Source organism: Pleuronectes platessa, chromosome 13 (assembly GCF_947347685.1).
Source record: "Pleuronectes platessa chromosome 13, fPlePla1.1, whole genome shotgun sequence".
NCBI classification, from domain to species: Eukaryota; Metazoa; Chordata; class Actinopteri; order Pleuronectiformes; family Pleuronectidae; genus Pleuronectes; species Pleuronectes platessa.
The window spans coordinates 14,446,368-14,465,836 of record NC_070638.1 but is presented as its reverse complement, the minus strand read 5'-3'; the positions used below and the strand labels follow the sequence as shown (position 1 = coordinate 14,465,836).

Sequence of the window (19,469 nt, the reverse complement as noted above, 5' to 3'; positions counted from 1 at the left end):
CCCAGCAGCCAGCAGGGGGCATGAAGAATGAGCACAGATCAGTAAAATATAATGCCTCTATGTAGGTTCCAGTTTGTGCCGCCAGAGGTCGGTAATACTCCTGCTGGTGTTCGGGATGAGCGCTGAAGAAGAGCACTGCAGCGGCTCCCTCTCTTCCAGCATCATCACTGTTCACCTCCATCATCCCTGTCGCTCGAGAAGCTGTCGTCCTCTCGTCCTCTTCCGTCTGACACCCGGCACCCGGCACCAGGTATTTATCTGTCCACCTCCACAGCCGCGTGGCCTTCAGACGTACCCGGGGACGGCGGGACAGAAAAACTCGGGCGTTGCTCTCCGATGTTTCCGTTACATCCGCTCATTGTAGGAGACGGGCCTCCTCCTGCCATGGAGATTAGCATGCTAACACAGCTAGCCAGCTTAGCATCTAGCCGACAGTGGAGTAGTTAGATTATAACCCACGTTTGACAGATCCTAGACAGTTGACAACATAAAGCCGACGTAGAGCCAACAGAGGAAATTTGAGGTGCAACAGACTCGAAGGCTCCTCTCTGTGTTGTCCTACAGTTCTGACAGTGGGGTGGAGATGTTGAGTGTCTCAGTTGTCTCAGTGTTGTGGACACTCCTCACCCAGACAGGATTAGCACATGAATATAACCAGTGTGTATCTGTTGTCATGTCTACACCATCCTTAATAACACTGTGACCTCTGACTTCTAATATAAAGGCATGAAGAGTCAATACAACGATCTAAGGTGTATATCATTTAGGATAAAAGCATCATTTAGGCATTCATCTTCGTTTAGCATGGATGTTTTTGAACTAATACACCAGCTCAGTGGTTCAAGGCCCTGACATTGTGCAGAGAGCAGATAAAGAGATCATTGTTGTGAACAGCTGGTTTATGGTTCACATGTTTCCAGTGTGACCTGCTCCGGGCTGCTGCAGGTTGGGTTGCTCTTATCTCTCTCATGTGAAGTCTGCACACTGGAAAAGCTGATTTCGTCGTTTAATAGGAGCACAGCTTTCCTGTCCAAATGACCTTTTCTGGGGCTGTTTGTTTATGTTGAGTGATGCATCATGCAGGAGCTCTGAAATAAAGCAGGTCTAAATGAATGAACAAATCCCTGCTGTAATATACCAATAATCTAGTTTCTAGATGTTTCCGATAAAACAGCAACAAATGTATTGAGATTTTAAAATATGAAATGCCTTTTAAAATAGGGAAGAATTCAAATTATCAACGTTATTGAATTAAAGTCCTTCCTCTGTCCAACCAATCATTTTCATGTGAACTGTCTATAAAAGATTGGTCCAATAAATGTTTAAGTTTCTACTATAAATATATATATATATATTGTGTGTAATAGCGTGTTGTCCTTGTTGTCCAAATCGTGAGCGTGTGATCCTATTCTGCTAATGTGTCTGTGTACACTTGCATGAATTAGTGATGTGTTTTTCACGTGCGTGTGAGTTAGTATAATTATTTAATGGATCGGGTTTTATGGGATAAACTGTAACTAATGCCCTGTGTAAAACTATGTTTATGTTTTTGCTGTGTGTTAAATGTAGCTATTGAGACAGATAACTGGCATAATAAAAGTTGTTTACCTATTTCCTGTAGTTTTCAGCTGGAGGGTTTTTAGGCAATTCTCCTTCACGTTCCATCAGAATTTATGTATCACGCCTTTTTTTATAAATTTTGGAAATAAATAAAACTATAACGAAATCTAAAAACCAACAGTCCAAAACCCAAAGAGAGTTAGTTCAGTAATGTATAATACAAAGGAAAGTATCGAGATTCAAATCCTCACATTTGAGAAGCTGAGAACAGACTGTTTAATATTTTTACTTCAAATGTAAAGGATGGTTTCTAGTTTATCTAGCTTTTTAGTTTTTTTTCACCGGCCCGTTTTAATTCTCCTGCAGTATGTCCGACAAGAGTGAGCTGAAGGCTGAACTGGAGAGGAAGAAACAACGGATCGCCCAGATTCGAGAGGAGAAAAAGAGAAAAGAAGAGGAGAAGAAAAAGAAGGATGTGTGTTTCATTTCAAATCCTTTTTAATTGAATTCAGCTTGACAGTGTTCAGTTACAGTGAAATGTCTGATGTGTTTTCGTGCTGAGGTGAGGTTGACTACGTTCTGTTCTCTGTAGGGAGATGCAAAGCGCGGAGCGGAGGCGGTAGGTGGTTCCTCGGGCAGCCATGAAGACTCTGACCTGGAGAGGAAGAGGAGGGAGGCGGAGGCGCTCCTGCAGAGTGTTGGCATCACTCCTGACATACCCCATGGTAAACACACACACACACACACACACTGCCAGCCTGCCTCTATTTTTGTCCCTCACCCCACTTATCTCCCATCATTTTCTGGTTGTGTGCTTGATGGAGTTGCCCTTATTATAAATGTCACCTCTAACTTTGTGGTCTGGCTTGATTACATCCACTCTGCTTTCTCCCCCCTGTCTTCCCAACATATCTCAACATGCTTCACAACTGTCTTTGCGCATGACACCTACAACCGGCCTGCCATTTATTTTCATTCTCTCTTTTCTCCCCTTTTTCTGTCCTTTTGTGTTTTGTCCTCCTCACTGCATGCAACCTCATTCACTCACTCACTCACTCGGGCACACACTCTTTTCATACCTCACTCCCTCCCTCAATCTCTCACTCACTCACTCACTCACTCACCCACCCATTCATCGACTCACGCACTCACAAACACACACACGCACTCACAGCTCAGCCCCTGAGGGTAGTAACAGAAGATACATGTCTGTTTCACTACCTAGTCCCTGCCCCCATGTCTCCCTCCAACAAATCAGTGGGCAGTGACGCAGGAAGCCAAGATTCTGGGGACGGAAACGCAGGACCAAGGTTTGTGTGTTTGTGACCGACAGAGCTGGGGACGGGTCGTTTTAGCTCATTTTTCTGTGACTTAGAGTCGTACTTGCATGCTAAGTGTGTGTGTTAACATTGTAAATACACTTGATGAATTCTGACGTGTCTCCTCTTTGCCTTTTCACCAGCACGCTGATGTGTCTTTATTAACATGCACTCCGTTCTACTTCTTCTCTCCCTGTCCTCCTTTCTCTTCCTCTCTTCTGTCTTTCCAATCTCTCACATTTCTTATGTTGCTCACCTTTTGCCCATTTTCTGCATTTGCTTTCATCCCCTTGTTTTCCTCCTTCTTTTTCTCTGTCCCGTCTTTCTTCTTATTAATACCATGTGGTGGTTTGGCTGTATAAGGACATTGCATTGGGATCCTGACCCCTCTACTCTGCAACTGCACTCCGACTCTGAGCTGATGGGGTACTGCTCCTCCTCTCTCCTTTAGCTTGTGTTCCAGCCTTGATCAGTATTTGTGGTTTCATCTTAGATTTGTCCAAATGTGTTAATATTATCTCTGTACATCACTATTTCTGTTACTTCATGTAAACGTTGCGTTCAGTTCCACTCTATCACACTCCTGTGCATGTGTTAGCTTATGTCCACTGTGGTTTTATGTGTGTGTGTGATTGTGTGTATGGGCAGACGGGGAGCTGTGAGGCTGGGCATGTCCAAATTGACCCAGGTGGACTTTGTCCCGAAGGAAATGGTGTCTTACTGCAAAGAGACGCAGACACCCACTGAGGCTTTGTCACACGCTGATCAAAAAGCAGGTAAAAAAACAAAGACACAAACCAACTTGACCTTTTCTCCAACCTTTTTTGTGAAAACGAAATGAAATGAAGTGTGTGTGTGTGTTTTCAAGATGAGGAAGAGGATGAGGAGACAACTGCTGCTCCTCCCGTGGACGACAACAACGAAGAGAAAGATGAACAGGGTGAACAGCAGGATGAGGGTAAGGACCTAAGTTTGTAACATGTAAATAACAGTGACAGGAAATGCTTTTTAATAATGCAGATTACTGGAAACAAGTGGTTTCAGCTTACATTATCCAACTTTTGAGATCATTTCTATCCACTAAATTCGTTACAGTATCATAACAAAAGTGAAGATCTTTTTTAACGTTTTTTCTCCTTTGAATACTGAATAATCTTTGTATAGAAACTCCCAAGGAGCTGACTGAAGAAGAGAAGCTGCAGGTCATGCATTCCGAGGAGTTCTTGTCGTTTTTCGAGCGAGGCAGCAGAATTGTTGAGAGAGCTCTGGCTGAGCACGTGGACGTCTGCTTCGACTACAGTGGCAGAGATCTGGAGGATAAGGAGGGGTGAGGCAAATTAACAAACCTTAGTGTAAATGCTGTAACTAGAGAAAAGGTGATGGACAGATGGTTAGGTGGTGTAAGTACTCATTTTTCTCCGTCTTTTTCAGTGACCTGCAGGCAGGTGCGAAGCTGGTTCTGAACAGGCAGTTTGCAGATGAGCGCTGGACTAAAAACCGAGTGGTCACCTGTCTTGACTGGTCCCCTCAGGTATGAGGTGTTTGTCATTGATGCCCACAGATAAATCCAAGCTTTTTAGAAAAGAACCAGTTCCAGAAAGTCTGTATTGATTCATTTGTGATTTTTAAATCCCTGTAAAGATTCTTGCTTTGCTCCACTGCTTCTAATATTGGCTGCTATGTTTCTCCCAGTACCCAGAGCTGCTCCTGGCCTCATACAACAACAATGAGGATGCTCCTCATGAGCCTGACGGAGTGGCGCTGGTCTGGAACATGAAGTACAAGAAGGATACACCTGAGTACATCTTCCACTGCCAGGTGAGGGAAGAACTCCCATGCTGTTGCTCTGCAAGCATCTAATTTTCTTTGAAGTTTTTTTATTTATTACCTTAGAATGAGAGTGTGAGTATCTAGGTATCTTACAACAATCCCCTCACCTCACCTTCTACTCCCAGCTATGTTGAAGAGGCTAGGGCTTCCTCGGGTAATGTAAAAACAGTAAAGGCCATCTGGGGAGCCAGAATTTGGTTTGTCCATTTAGGGCTACTGTAGAAGCATGCAACAAAACAGACTCTGGTAGAGGACCCGCTTCTGATGTAGATATAGAGAGCTCATTGTAAGGTAAAAACAAAAAAACGTTTCTTATTTTTAGCTGATTATACACAAATGAAAACATAATTATGTATATATTAAATTTCTCCCAATGGATTCCCATTAACCCTACACAGTGGACCTTTTGAAAAGGTGCTTTAGAAAACCAAACATTAAGATAATAGCAGAAATATTTTTATTATATTTCTTTCTTTCTGCAGTCAGAGGTGATGTCAGCTGGATTTGCAAAGTTTCACCCAAACCTGGTGGTGGGTGGGACGTATTCGGGACAGATTGTCCTGTGGGATAACAGGAGCAACAAGCGCACCCCTGTCCAGAGAACCCCCCTGTCTGCAGCTGCTCATACAGTAAAGCACCACAGCTCACCCACTTTCTAGGTTTGTCAGCCAGTATTCTGTCAGTTGTTCTTTCTGGATGATGTTTATGTTGCTGTGCTCTGTTGTGTTCAGCACCCAGTCTACTGTGTGAACGTGGTGGGAACCCAGAATGCCAACAACCTGATCAGCATTTCCACTGATGGAAAGATGTGCTCTTGGAGCCTTGACATGCTCTCACAGCCGCAGGTATGATGAATGTGCATGGATGATTCTACACACACTGTTGTTAAATGTCAGGGAGTCTGAGGTTGTGTGATTTTTCTTTTCTCCCTGCAGGACAGTCTGGAGCTGGTGTTCAAACAGAGCAAGGCAGTGGCTGTTACCTCCATGGCCTTCCCTCTGGGAGACGTGAACAACTTTGTGGTGGGTAGCGAGGATGGCTCCGTCTACACCGCCTGTCGACACGGGAGGTGAGAGTTCTTTCTAATATCAGATTCCTGTTTGCATGTTGAATAAACACTGAGACTTCCTAAAAGTAACGGGAAGGCCTTTTGGGGAAAGACAGTAATTAGTAGTGTTCGTCACAGACATCTGAAATGTGTGTAACAGTTAAGTTCCAAATTTTAGTGTCTTCAAATTGTGTTACAGTAATCTTCTGTGTCCTATGTGTGTTACAGTAAGGCAGGTATCACTGAGGTGTTTGAAGGCCACCATGGTCCAGTGACTGGGCTGAGCTGCCACAGTGCTGGTGGACCAGTTGACTTCTCCCATCTCTTCATCTCCTCCTCTTTTGATTGGACCGTCAAACTCTGGAGCACCAAGGTGAGACACACACACACACTCACACACGTCTATTAGAAGCACCATTAGCTACGTTCCTCAACTTGAATCCATTTCTCACTCGTCTCCTCCTTACAGAGTACCCGTCCACTGTACTCATTCGAGGACAGCTGTGACTACGTCTATGATGCGATGTGGTCTCCGACACACCCTGCTCTGTTTGCCTGCGTGGACCTCGCCGGACGTCTGGACCTGTGGAACCTCAACAACGACACTGAAGTATGCAAACACACACACTGAAGCTCAAGACCTTAATTTCCCCCTTAAAGACTGGAGGCATGTATAAACAGTCACCCTGGCAGTACTAGCACTACTAAAGCTCACTAATAAACTTGTTAAATTAAGTCTAATCTTTAAAAAATTTACTGTAAATGTATGAAATATTTATTTTCTGGCACCATTAGAGTTATTTCAGTCTTTTCATCTAACTCTGGGCAAGAAAGTGAATTACCATACTTTGGTCTTAACCCTTTTTATGAAAGGTGAATCCTACAATTTTTTGCTAAAATGTCTAAAATTGTTTCATAAGCTTTTTGAAAGCACAGTGTTTACGTTGAATGGAATCACTCAGGACCTTCCATGAATCTTCTATCTTGTAAGTTGATGTGTGTTTTCTAGGTTCCCACCGCCAGTGTGTGTGTGGAGGGGTCTCCAGCTCTGAACCGTGTGAAATGGGCTCACTCTGGAAAAGAGATCGCCACTGGGGACTCGGATGGACAGGTGCAGGTCTACGACGTAGGAGAGGTGAGACCTCATGGCCTTTTTACTATTTGTTTTTTGTAATTTCAGCCGTTGCTACACAAGCTAAAGCACGAACAATTTGGAGTTTTTGGGGCCAATGCAGATACTGATAGTGGTGTAAAAATTTCCGATACCCTATCGAGATAACAAGTATATATTTTTTTTAAATGGCTGTACTTGAGGCTTGATATTTTACAGTTTAAGCATTAACTTATAACAGATTAACTTAGAAATAACTGTAAATGAAAAGAAAATCCAAATACAGCCAAATATGTCAATCATTCTTTTTTTAATGTAAAATGTAAACACAAGTCGTATCTTCACTGCATTGTTTGTTCCTGTCTTTGCTCTCTCTTTGACACACTGCTGGTGCGTTGTCCTTGTCTTTCTGCAGCAAATCTGCGTTCCAAAGGCTGACGAGTGGACGCGCTTCGTCAGGACGCTGGCTGAGATCAATGAGAACCGAGATGAAGCTGAGGAGCTGGCCAATGTCTGATAATGTACACCCCACCTCACTAACAACTGCTCATTAATTCCTCTTCTGGGGCCTGTTGCACCAATTGGTCTTTGTCAGTCTTTGTAATGGATTTAAGTTCAGTTGCACCAACTGAACATAAGACTTAGTCTTAACTAGGCCTGGTCTTAGCGATGCGCAGTCATGTAAATACCCACTTTTCTGCTGATAGACAATTAATGCTGACAGACCAACTGGCTTGTTTCACATTTATATATCAAACAGTTGTTGCTTACTAATATAAAATAAATTCAAAGGTTCAGTGTGTAGAATCTAGTGACATCTAGTGGTGAAGTCTCACATTCCCCTTCCAAACATGAAAGAGAACCTGTGGTAACCTTCAATTTTCATAAAAATGTTAAGGTGTTTAGTTTGTCCAGTTTGGACTACTGTAAAAAACATGGCGGCCTCCGTAGAGAGGACCCGCGTCCGATGTAAATATAAAGTATTTAAATATAAAAGGCCCATTCGAGGATAAAGTAATTTACAACTTGTACAATTTAATGAAACACATTAGTGAAAATATCACTAAAATTATTTTAAATAGATCCCTTTCACCTAAATCTTACACACTGAACCTTTTAATGGAGCACATGTAATGAAATGAAGCAAAGATCTTGGAGCTCTTCACAGAACATGTTGGTGTCTGAGACTTTTAGCTTTAAAAAAATTGTAAACCCTGTTTCAGCCACTCAGGGAAACAAGAGGACAGTCAATGAGAGAGAGAGAGAAGAAGATTTAAGATCTAGATAGTGCAACTGGTGTAACTATGAGGTCAGACTCCGAACAGCGACTTAGCTTCACACCAGATGTGAGACCAGCTGGTGCGACCGGCCCCGGTAACTTATCAACTTACGGCACAAACCCTGCCAAGAGGAGCTGCGCTCTCCTCTTTGACTTCCACCTTTTCCACCCACTACTACATGAACTGGCCCGAGGAGAGGTGCAGAGCTAGAACGGATAGAAAAGACAGTATATGACTTGTTTTTAAATGTCCCTTTAGAGAACATTTGTAGATACGATTAATGTCACATGTAGCAGGGGTAGCACAGTAAGTCAGGTGATTGAGACGAACACAGGGAAGTGAGAACCAGGATGGACCAGTGGCTGTCCACTCTCTACACTTCTAGCTTTGATTTCATCCTCGGTGCTCCAGAATCTGCTCCTGTCCTGAAGCCTCAACCAACTCAGTCCTTTTTTTTAAATATGCAAACCTTTGTACTTGCACCTTTTTAGTACCATTTTAGTGTTTTTACATGTTTTAATATTTTCGGGACACACTTGTGCACACGGTTGGCGTTGGGAGTGTTTTCAGGGGAGCAACAGAAAACGCTGACATATCAGTATCATTTCCTCTGTATCCTCAGCAGCACTTTAATTTGATGACTAAAACCGGGTCATGTGCTTAAACAGACACTTTTGTGGCCTGTGCGGAAGTGTGTCACTCTTACATTTTAACCACTACAATATTTATTATTTATTCAAATGGTGGCACTTATTAAAATTTTGTGTTTTGTTTAAAAATGCTGCGTTGTACTAAAAGCTTGACTAGTACATTCCTAAAAGCTTTTACCAGTTAAAGTTCATACTATACTTGCCTTGAATTTATTGACACTAGTACAGTTAAAGTGTTTTTTTCTGTACCAAAGGTTGTTTTCTACTCTGTACCTGTCCAAGTAGTAAGAATTGTTTCCTGACATGTACTCATTGAGGGGTTTAAATAAACTAAATTAAGATCTGAATTAATTTGGAAAAGATGTGTGGAAAATAATTCATACTTTTTCTCCATCCAATTTTTCTTCATGATGCAGAAGTCCGTCGTCACCAGGCTGGAAAAACATTTTGCTTCAATACATAAAATGAGAAAATTGCACTGTAGCCACCATGTTTGTCCCACCAGAATTGTCATTATTCTGCAGAGAATAATTGTACCGTGTTCTTCCTTGTTACAGATGATTCACTTTTCCATTGGAATAAAACTCAAGACTTAGCAGTAAAATTAAACCCATATGGATGATTTATTTCAATAAAATACAATGACTGAATTGAGATACATTTAATTTATTAATTCCTAATTCTCTGCTCGCCATTCTTGTTTTGCCAAGAAAACACAATCGAAAACCTTTGTACATCAGTAAGAGCGATTCTCAAGAGACCAGGACCAGAGGCCCCACGTTGCCATTAACATTACAGTTACTGTATAATGATTCCAACTGAATGTTACGACTGGCCCTCTGTCTCGTAGCATTATCTTTGTTGCAGTTATACAATATGTACAGTACGTAACCTCCTGTGTGAGGACTGGATCGACGCCCAAACACCGTGCTGAACAATCTAATCATTTCTATGCCCGCTGTCCAAAATGAGAAGCGCTACTCAAACTGAGTATGAGACAGAAAACAAAATACAAATCATATCAGCTACTCATGAGAGAGAGAGGAGTGCAAGAGTCAATTTTATACAAATGCTGGAGAGAAGGAACACAAAGGATGAAGAGGCCAGGAGCGAGCAGGCACTCAAGATACAACACAGTCAGCGCTCTGGTCCCGTCTCTGTCTGCCTCTATAACTGGCGCCTGTGGGACCAGTGGATCACACCTTCACCCTGGAGAGAGTAGACGGGCTGCTGTTGTTTTTTCCTAACTTTATGGCCCCTATTTGGGGAGTGCCTGTTAACTGTTGTTTGTTTTGTTTGTGTATCTAAGTTTCTGGCTCCTGGTAGAGAGATAGCAGAATGATATGGAGACGCCGGGGCCTCTACGGGGCCTGAGCTGGCGTGGCAGCGGCTGGCTCTGGGTGATGTATGGACACCACGCCGGAGGACTTGAACTTGGGGAGATGGAGGCCGAATTTGTTCTCCACCCCTGCGAAGGTGGCTGCAGCCAGGCGGTAGCCTCCCACGTGGTCTGCGTTGATGGGAGGAAGCTCGGAGATGCGAGACCTGGGTGTGGGCTCAGATCCTGCCGGACGACTATGGGGAGGAGAGGAGGACAATGTGACTTTAAGTACTTATAAATAAATGTGTGTTATGATATAAGTCATATGTATTTTCAGCAAATTCCAAAAGAAATAAGATTAGACACTTAATATTTAAAGAGTCTGTGTGTCAACTTACTGTCCTCCGAAGTCGACATAGAACCACCGCTGCAAGAACTCATAAGTCACCAGAGTCACACCAAACTGAGGAGAGGACCGGCACATACGAGCTGGAGAAAAGGAAAGCAGGCAAACAAGTCAGCATCATTTCAGTGCAACAATATTCTGAGATACATTGTGCTGCTGCTTGCAGGTGAACACACAAACAGACACACACCTCCAGCTCCCTTCCACAGCGCCCTGAAACCCTCCTCTTTCATGATCTTCGTGAAGCAGTCGATGACTCCGGTGTAAGACGTCTGTCCTGCCCTGGCTGCCACTTGCAGACGGGTCTTGATAACGTCAGCGGGCGTCACAAGGGAGGCAGCAGGGATACCTGGGAAATGAAGTTAAAAAGAAAAAAGGGTGAGAAGCTACAATATTGATCCGATGATTCACTGGATCACGTTCTCAATGACGGCTTCTGTTCTGGGTCACAATCTCAAATTACCTGCGATCGCTCCGGCTGTGAGAAGCTGCAGAGCCCCCAGCCTGCCCTGGTCATCGGCGAACATGGTCTTGAGGTGTGCGTACGCGGGGAAGTAGATGGCTGAGAACGGGATGTCTCTCATGAAACACGCTTTAGCACCCTGGACACACAAACAAAATTAAGACATATGTAGTGGACTGTGCTTGTAGAGTAAGACTGAAAGACTGAGGCAGATGGAAGAGTGACAGTCAGTGAATTAAACCAGGGTCCAGTACCTTGTAAAGACCGAAGAAACCCAGGTCACGGACCACGCTGACTGCACTGACTCGAGGTCCCGTGGTGATCTCACCTGCCACCTGCAGGCGAATCTTCACGATCTCCAGCGGGTTGGTAAAGATCACCTGAGAGCCTCCAGCCTGAAGACACGAGGAGAAGAGCAGCTTATTCACCGACTTCATTAAGAAACGACACACATCACTTCTCCTGCATGTCACATATATGCAGCTGAGGTATGGAAGCCAAGTCTCGCTCAAGACACGTATCAAAAGTACAAAATTTAAATCCCGATCGCTCATTTACTTTTCCATTTCCTTGGATGGTAAGCAGTGCTGGGCCAATGTGTGTAAGGATGAACAACGCTATCGCAAAAACAAAAACAAAAAAACATTTTGCATTGACAGTGAGACCATCACTCTGGGAACAGTCTAATATTTCAGTCTGATGTTAGTGACATTATTTGGAACTCTGCAAGCAAGTTAATCAAACACATTGAGGTTTCATTCACGAGGTACGACGCACAAAGTTACATTTTTATCTCATCTACGGTTCATTTATGCAGTTACAAACAAAAACTGTGTGGAACCTGGTACTTACACAGCCACCTGCCAGGACCTCCGCTGCGAAAGCAATGCCCTTGTCTTTGTCAGTGAACTTGTCTCTTACAAAGTCATTCACCTGTGAGACACAAACCAAAAAACAAGCATCAGACCAAAGACTTAAGGTTCATTTTGGCTTCTGTAAATTTGCAAGGACTTTCATAATAATACAATTCTAATGATTCAAGGCAAATCAATTGGTATACAGCGTTATCATCCACAGGTCATTCAATGTGCTTTACAGAAATAAAAGAACCTTAACCGTACGGATAAGACGAACAGAAAACATCTAAGTAAAAGATGCTATAATTAAAAGTAACATAGCAAGTGTGTATGCAAAGTGAGTGGAGGGGGGTCATTATTGTGCAGGGTTGTACTCACAGTGAGTTTGATGGCCTTCTCAGGAGCCACACCTATAAGCTGAGGGACCAGACCTGTGGGGCATTGAGGGGAACAGGTGACACGAGAATCTCATTTCAATGGTTTATACAGAACAGACAGAAACAAGAAAAATGAGCCATCGAAAGGAAATGATAACATGGAATGTCAGAGGATGTCAAAAACAGGAGTGTGTGCGAGGAGGAGAGTTTATGACCATGACCTTGGAGCCAAGACTCATTTGCTGTCTCACAGTCTAGTCCCAATTCACTGAGGCTGATAGAATCATCTTCTGAGATGATTTCTGTCACTAGCAGAGCTCTTCTGTTCTGTATTTTTAAGAGATTTGTGTCAATCACTTCCTCTGAACATTTGCAGCTATAGAAAAATACATGCTAATGTGATAGAATATTATTTTTGCGTAATGCAGAAACAAAATGCTGCAATTTTTTGACAAAAAATGACACTGCATCACTTCCACAAACCACAATATTAATGTAAAAAAAATTATAGCATCACATATTTGGCTCATATTTGAAGTGTGCATCAGTGGTAAAAAGGAGCCAAGCACCTGAAAAAATGCTTTAGCTGATAAAATATATAGTTTATATAATACACACCATACAATAAAAAATATAATGATAAAGGCTTTAACGGCGAAGAATATTAACTAAAACATTTAGAAAAACGCAGCTGAGCTGAATGAATGAATAAATAAAAGACAGGAGCCTCGAGCCCAAATACCTGGTGGTGTGAATAACACAGGTGCAGTCTCCTAACATGTCCTACCTCTGTAGAAGCCAAATAAACCCTCGTAGCGGAGAACCTTCTTCGCGCAGTCAAAGCTGTTCTTGTACATCAGCTCCCCGACAAAGGATCCTGTGGACCTCTGGTTCTGCATGCGAGTCTTCACCAAGTCGATGGGGTACACCGCTGTCGCTCCCGTGGCTATGCAGACACACACACACAACTCGGACTAAATTTAATTCATCAAATTCACATACTGGATGCTGCCGTGTGCTCATCAGACAGTGACTTGTCACAGGGTCATGGTGCAACTCACCTCCAGCGATGGAGCCCAGCATGAACCTGTAGGCTGACTCTGCAACCTGAAGATATACAGGCCTGGAGCCGTCTCCATGGGTCTGATGAAACATAAAAGAACAAGAGAACACAATGCTATTAAACATAATTCTCACGATGGTAAGACGAGAAGGAATCCATGTGTCATAAAGAGCAAATAGATTAGATTTTTAATGACATTTTAAGAGACTGTAACAGAATTATGCATTAGGAGTTACAAGCATCCTACCTGTTTCTGACTTTCAACCAGGTGGTGTGGCAGACATCCTTCCTCTAATGGAGTTATCCTCTCAATGTCAGCGAGGTTCAGGCGCCTGAGACACAGTTATTTATTCCCCTGTTAGTAACATTACCGAAATGTTTGCAGGTGCAGGTAGTTCATAAGAGTGAACAGTGAATATCTGTAAACTGATCTGGGTAAACATTTACCCAGAGGGGGAGTGCAGGCCTGCCAACTGGTACAGAATGTCAATTTCCATGGGAGTGATTTGACCAAACTTGTTGGCAGCATGTACAAACTCTTCTGCAGGGAGAAAGAGAGAGATTTTTAGGAAATGACACTCCACGGGAAAACATATCAGCTGAAGAGCAAACACACAAAATCACTGGAACATGACGATGTGTGCACCTTTGGTCGCGAGCGTGTCCTTCCGCGTGCCAGCCAGTGTGCTGTAAATTTTACGGATCAGCTCCATGTTGTTCAGGAGGGAGTTGAAGGCGTTGAAGTAGGAAAAACTGACCATGTGAGAAGTGCTTCCACCGGCGGCCTGGTAGGAGAGAACCACATCACGTACTTTATACAAAAGATTTACTTATTAAATCCCCAAACGAGAAAGCAAAGATGTGCAGTTGCAAATATAATAGATTCAAAAATTACTTTCATTTCTTTCCTGTATTGCGATGGCTAAGGAGAAACTTCACTCCTTTATTTTAACTCTCCTATTGTACTGAGATATTTTTGATTGTTGCCTGAGCTTGGTCATTCATAATGCATCTCTTGACACTAAAGATTTAATTGAATAAATCCACAACGCTTATTTCTACCCAGAAAATCTCTGCAGGATATGACAATAATCCTAGATAAAATAAGAGATTGGGTTATTCTGTCACGGGAAAATGGAAACACGCCTGAGCAACACTTAAAAATACTGAAATTATAAATGCATCCTTTAGGGCTTAGATCCCCAAATAGGACGATTTTTCTTCTACTTGCCAGTGATCAAAACATAAGGATTGTTTTTCAAAACTTTTTGTCTCTGTTAAACTTTGATTAAATACATACATTTGCTGCTCAAAAACATCGGAGATACTATAGCCCACTGAAAACACTCCTGTCAATCAAAGATGATATTCACTGTGGTCATAGTGTGACATTATAGAAAAAACTGTCAGTAAGCCGCTCACTGACACAAACACTCACTGAGACAAGGTTCTCCTCCACAAAGGGTGTGAGCACGTGGTGTCTGATGGTGGCCATAATGTCACTGAAGTCCATGGAAGAGATGACGCCATTCTTCCCTTTGTCCTTCTGGGCAAATGCCTGGCGTGCATGCTCCAACTGTAGCTCCTGAACAAAATATGACACCACAGGATTTGGGTGTAAAAATAAAGTCAGAGTAACATTCAGTGTGTGAGAAAGAGAGACCAAGTGAAAGAGGAAGAGAGTGCAGCAATACTGATTGGTGTGGGTGTGTGTGTGTGTGTACCTGCAGGAACTGGGTGAACTCGAGATAGCTGAGACATTTCTTGTTGTCGTGCCCAAAGTGCAGACGGATGAACTCACATTCCCAGTTGAAGGGAATATGGTGGTGCACGGTGGTCTGGCTGAAAATGTCACGTACATTTTCTGCAGCAAAAATACACGTTCCAAAGAATAATTCATTTTCAAGACAAATTTCATAAACAATAATAGTGTTAAATCATTTTAATGCCATGAGGCTTTGTGAGTGACATAAGAAAGTAAGTAGACACGGTGCATGAGAGCGATTATATAAGTCCAGGACTTAGACTGAGGAGTAATCTGGTTCACAATGTCACATTAGGAAATTCATTTCTCACACTGCACTGCAGGAATTAGAAAAAGGGCGCTGCAAACATATTTAACACAAAATACAGTGCTATAATTATACTGTCCTTTTTATGTGCTCACTGACATCATCAGTAAATCAAAGGTCGTGCAAGAAATAATAAAAAGCCACGGCTCATACCGAAGGAAACAGATCCAGATCCATTCTTGTCAAACAGCTGGTAGGCTACGATGAAGAGAGCGTCAGGCGCACACAACACCGACTCAAAAGCAAGAAACTCCTGGAATGAGATCAGCCTGGCGATAGGAGGGGGGGGGGGGGGGGGTGCACGAGACGAGAGGAAGAAATTAAACATGGTTTAACACAAACACATCACAGAACTTGGAAAGAAGCCAAGATCAGGTGAAATAAGGTTGGTTGAGATACCAGTTCTCAACCAACAGACAGAATCATTTACATAGCATTACAAAATGCATACCATTATTGTTTAACGTTTGTGTGTGAACTGAAAGGCCCGTCAGCAAATAACATGACCTACATCTGATTTATAAAAACGTCTACTTTCCAATGAGGGTTCATTGCATGAATGAAACTACAATCAGGAGGATAGGACTCAATAGGAGTTTTATCTCATCTCCAAGGGCTGATAATGGTAAATACTAATCAGAAATGCCTCAATAAAGTGTTAATTGGTGTTGATAAGCTGGCTGTGTGTGTGTGTGTGTGTCTGTCCCTACGCACCCGTCCTTTGTGGTGTCAGCCACTGCAGCGATGAGCTGCACAGTTTTGGGGTTGTGGTGGATCTGTGTGTGTAGTCCTAGATATCTCTGGACAAAGTCTCCCGGGGTCATGAACCTCTCCCCCTCATTGTCCGCGACACTGGCATACTGAGGGGAGACACAGAAAAAGAACATTAACATGGATACATGACACTTCACTGATGCTAACGCTAACATGACCAAGAGTTAATCCATCTCAAAAGCATGATTTTACGTTAGCTTAGTTAACCCTCACAGTGTCCGAGCTGGCTCAGAGGCCTGTGTAGAGAACATGGGTTTGAGTGAGTCAGCAGGTCTCTGTATACTGAAGGCTCTTTGTTACTCGTTTAAAGCTGGTGTCACAGGCTGTGAACATTACACAAACATTAGTGTGCAAGTTTCACTTCATACACTTGACGATTACTTTCAAATGATTAACATTTGTGTCAAAATATCTATAAACATCATTATTTCGAGGTTTGGGACTGTCATTGGTCTTTTCCCTCGCTGGGCGGGTGATTCATGCTGCAGCCGGAAAAATCAAGGTCATTGATCTCACAGTTGTGGCGTTACATGCACGAGCAGGAACACGTGCGCCAATGTTTTGGTAAAAGCAATTTAACCTGTGTGTGTTTAGCAGCTGACCGACAACTGGCCCACATAACACCATGCAGGCTGGTCTCTCCCTCGCCACGCAGAGGACATTTGGAGAAAGGTGAAGATTAACCACACTCCTCTTATGGCATTTCCTCATGACACGTCACGGTCATGCAGTAAGCTTCAGCGCGACAGAACAATTCTCACACACCAGAGTGACAGGGTGATCCCTGATCCTTCAGGTGCAAGAGGAAGCACGTCCTTGCCGGTGCTGTGCTGGAGCGAAACCTGACACACTATCCTGAGCACTGGGCCTTCAGATTAGAGGTCTAAGCTGCACTGACATTCTCTGACTGCACGCTTTCAACCTCAGCGAGTCATGACAACAACCACTGCGTTCAAAACAGCTGACTTGACACGTCTGACCCACAATTGTTGTTAAAATTCAACTTCTATTAGAAAGAAAAATGCATCAACTGAAAAACCTGTTCATCTCCGGTTGACTGTGAGGTTAATGTGACTCCATCAGCCTGTGCCGGACCTCTAACTGTGGCTAATGCTTTAATTTAAACCCCATGACACAATCCCACAAGATCCTTCTCCAAGTGAAGTCTTGGGACCAGATGTTTTGTACAGATGTGGCTGTTTCACAAATACGGGACATGTACAGACGTGAAGACATTTATGACGTGTGAACATAGCCGGAAACGGAGAGAGGGATTAAACACAGATCTGTGGCGCATCTTACCCTCTGGAAGATGGATTTCAGCTCACTCGGGTCCCCACGTTTAGTAGATTGCACCTAAAACAACACAATACACAAAAAAAATCACGACACTGTCGGACAAAGTGAAAGCGAATGTGTATGTATTTAGACGAAAGACGCTGCCGGCTAAAGCTCGTTTTCTGCGGCGAATTGGAACAAAACAAGAGGCAGAGGAGGATGAAAGTCTCCTTGACACGTCCACTGCGGTGAAGGGGGAACAACCCGACAGGAACAACACGCTCACGAAAAGCAAACGACTGCGTCCCGGTGCACAAACATCACGATTCAGTTCCTTAATGAAGTGACCCGTAATGTTAGTGAACGAGTGTCCACAAGCTCCCACTGACAGCTGTGTAGCCAGCTAGCAAGAGCCACTGTCACAGGACGAGGACACACACCGCTGTCAGGGCACGTTAACGCTTTCAAATGGAAACTTGCGACACGACGACAGAGGAGGCGGCGGCGGTGAGAAGACGCGGGTTCGGGTGAGGTGAGCGTCTGTATCACGGCGGGTCTAGGAGCGGTAGCCGCTTAGCATCGCGCCGCTAACTCCGAGGTTGTGGATGTCTCAAGGCCGGCCAGCTACCGCGGGGCGGCGGCTAGCACCGGGGATGCTGCAGCCTCTCTGGGTTCCCCGCTGCCGACACGACCCCCGACCCCGGTTCACACAACAGCGTCCATCGTTCCGACGGAGGAAAACGCGACACAAGTCATGAAAGTATGTAAAAGCAGAGGTTGAGACACCGCTGAGGGAGCGATGCCGAAGTCACCTTGGCCGCCATACTGGTTTGACGTCACGAACAGTGCAGGCGCAGAGCGCGTTCACAGTAGCTGCAGCAGGTCCGCACGCACACAAGCACACACGCAAACACACGCACACACACACTGTAGGGGACGTACGATGATGCAATGATGTGACTGAGATTCACAAGCTTTCGTATGGAAGCAGCTTCTATAATAATACTACCACTACTACTACTACTACTACAAATAATAATAATATGAATTTCAAATATGAATGAAAGATGAGGGGGGGCCTAAAATGTGGCCTGAAGCAGAAGTCAGTGGGGATGATTTGGATATGATGTAATAGTCAGTAATATTTATTAAGACTTATTATCAATGAGAATGATCAAACCATCAGTAATAGTGTAGTTTTGCCACTATGGTAGAATGTCCTATGTGATGGAGATTTATAGCATATTTTCATTGCAGCTTGTTTCAGCCTCCAGGAGATGTAGCAACAGATTGTGCTCAGGAATGTTTTCACTTTTTTCTGCTTTATTTACAATGAGCACTTATCTCAGTGACCTTAGTGAGGTTGCCATGTTCGATAGAGTATTGGTTTTTAGTGATAAGGCAGTGACCTACTACAGTATCTCTGCACTGTGGTTACATAATTGTTTAACAATCATCTGTAAGAGATAATGTTCTATAAATAGGTGTTGGAGACCTCCAATAGACTCCTCCATACATTTCTCCCTACAGTTGACAATATGATGGATGACCACCTTGCTTTGTGTAATCACCACTCACTCTATACAAGTCAAGAATACAAGTTTAAGTTCACTTTTACTGTCATTCAACCTCTTACAAAGTATATGACTGAGTGAGATGTCGTTTAGGCCAAAGTGCAAAAAGAATGCAACAAATCATACAAAATAAAAAAATAAAAAAATAAAATACAACATAAAAACAGAAGTAGACTTTGATGCATGTGATTGCTGGTAAGATTTGTGTGCACACCTATAGTAAACACAATAATACTGTTCTTACCTGTATATATATTTATTATGTAATGTTTTACTTCATGCACATACAATTGTTATTGATTTTAATAATCCTTTTTGTTATAACATTTAGAAATCAGCATTTTCTGGCCATAAAGTAACATTTATGGCCAGAAAATGCCAAACGGATCTATATGTTTATGATTTAAAAAAAATAAGTTGATTTTGTCTTGCAGTGGTTTTGACAAAATAAAACATGTCACATTATAAAACAAAGTTTAAACTCAT

General features: G+C 43.1%; 2 protein-coding genes across 3 annotated transcripts; one reads left to right on the top strand and one right to left on the bottom strand.

Moving 5' to 3' along the window:
* Positions 1 to 101: 101 nt before the first annotated feature.
* On the top strand, positions 102 to 9,149 carry LOC128454803 (dynein, cytoplasmic 1, intermediate chain 2a). 2 transcript variants are annotated; one of them, XM_053438349.1, is made up of 16 exons: positions 102 to 250; positions 1,927 to 2,035; positions 2,153 to 2,285; positions 2,786 to 2,870; positions 3,528 to 3,655; positions 3,748 to 3,837; positions 4,044 to 4,206; positions 4,311 to 4,410; positions 4,572 to 4,697; positions 5,192 to 5,338; positions 5,441 to 5,554; positions 5,645 to 5,778; positions 5,986 to 6,130; positions 6,227 to 6,367; positions 6,767 to 6,892; positions 7,284 to 9,149. In XM_053438349.1, the coding sequence occupies exons 2-16, from the start codon at positions 1,928 to 1,930 to the stop codon at positions 7,383 to 7,385; spliced, it is 1,842 nt and encodes a 613-aa protein (XP_053294324.1). In that variant the 5' UTR covers positions 102 to 250; position 1,927; the 3' UTR covers positions 7,386 to 9,149. The 2 variants fall into 2 exon arrangements, with proteins under 2 accessions (XP_053294324.1, XP_053294325.1); XM_053438350.1 differs by lacking the exons at positions 102 to 250; positions 1,927 to 2,035; positions 2,786 to 2,870 and having other exon boundaries at positions 2,170 to 2,285.
* Positions 9,150 to 9,397: 248 nt separating this feature from the next.
* On the bottom strand, positions 9,398 to 18,313 carry LOC128454802 (electrogenic aspartate/glutamate antiporter SLC25A12, mitochondrial). Its single transcript, XM_053438348.1, has 18 exons — positions 18,222 to 18,313; positions 17,434 to 17,487; positions 16,072 to 16,217; positions 15,511 to 15,626; positions 15,010 to 15,149; positions 14,724 to 14,870; positions 13,932 to 14,070; positions 13,733 to 13,826; positions 13,533 to 13,617; positions 13,284 to 13,365; positions 13,010 to 13,168; positions 12,224 to 12,276; positions 11,841 to 11,921; positions 11,243 to 11,383; positions 10,989 to 11,127; positions 10,716 to 10,874; positions 10,518 to 10,608; positions 9,398 to 10,373 (listed from the first exon to the last, which is right to left on the bottom strand). Exons 1-18 carry the CDS (start codon positions 18,231 to 18,233, stop codon positions 10,160 to 10,162), a joined length of 2,052 nt encoding a protein of 683 aa, XP_053294323.1. The 5' UTR covers positions 18,234 to 18,313; the 3' UTR covers positions 9,398 to 10,159.
* Positions 18,314 to 19,469: the final 1,156 nt, after the last annotated feature.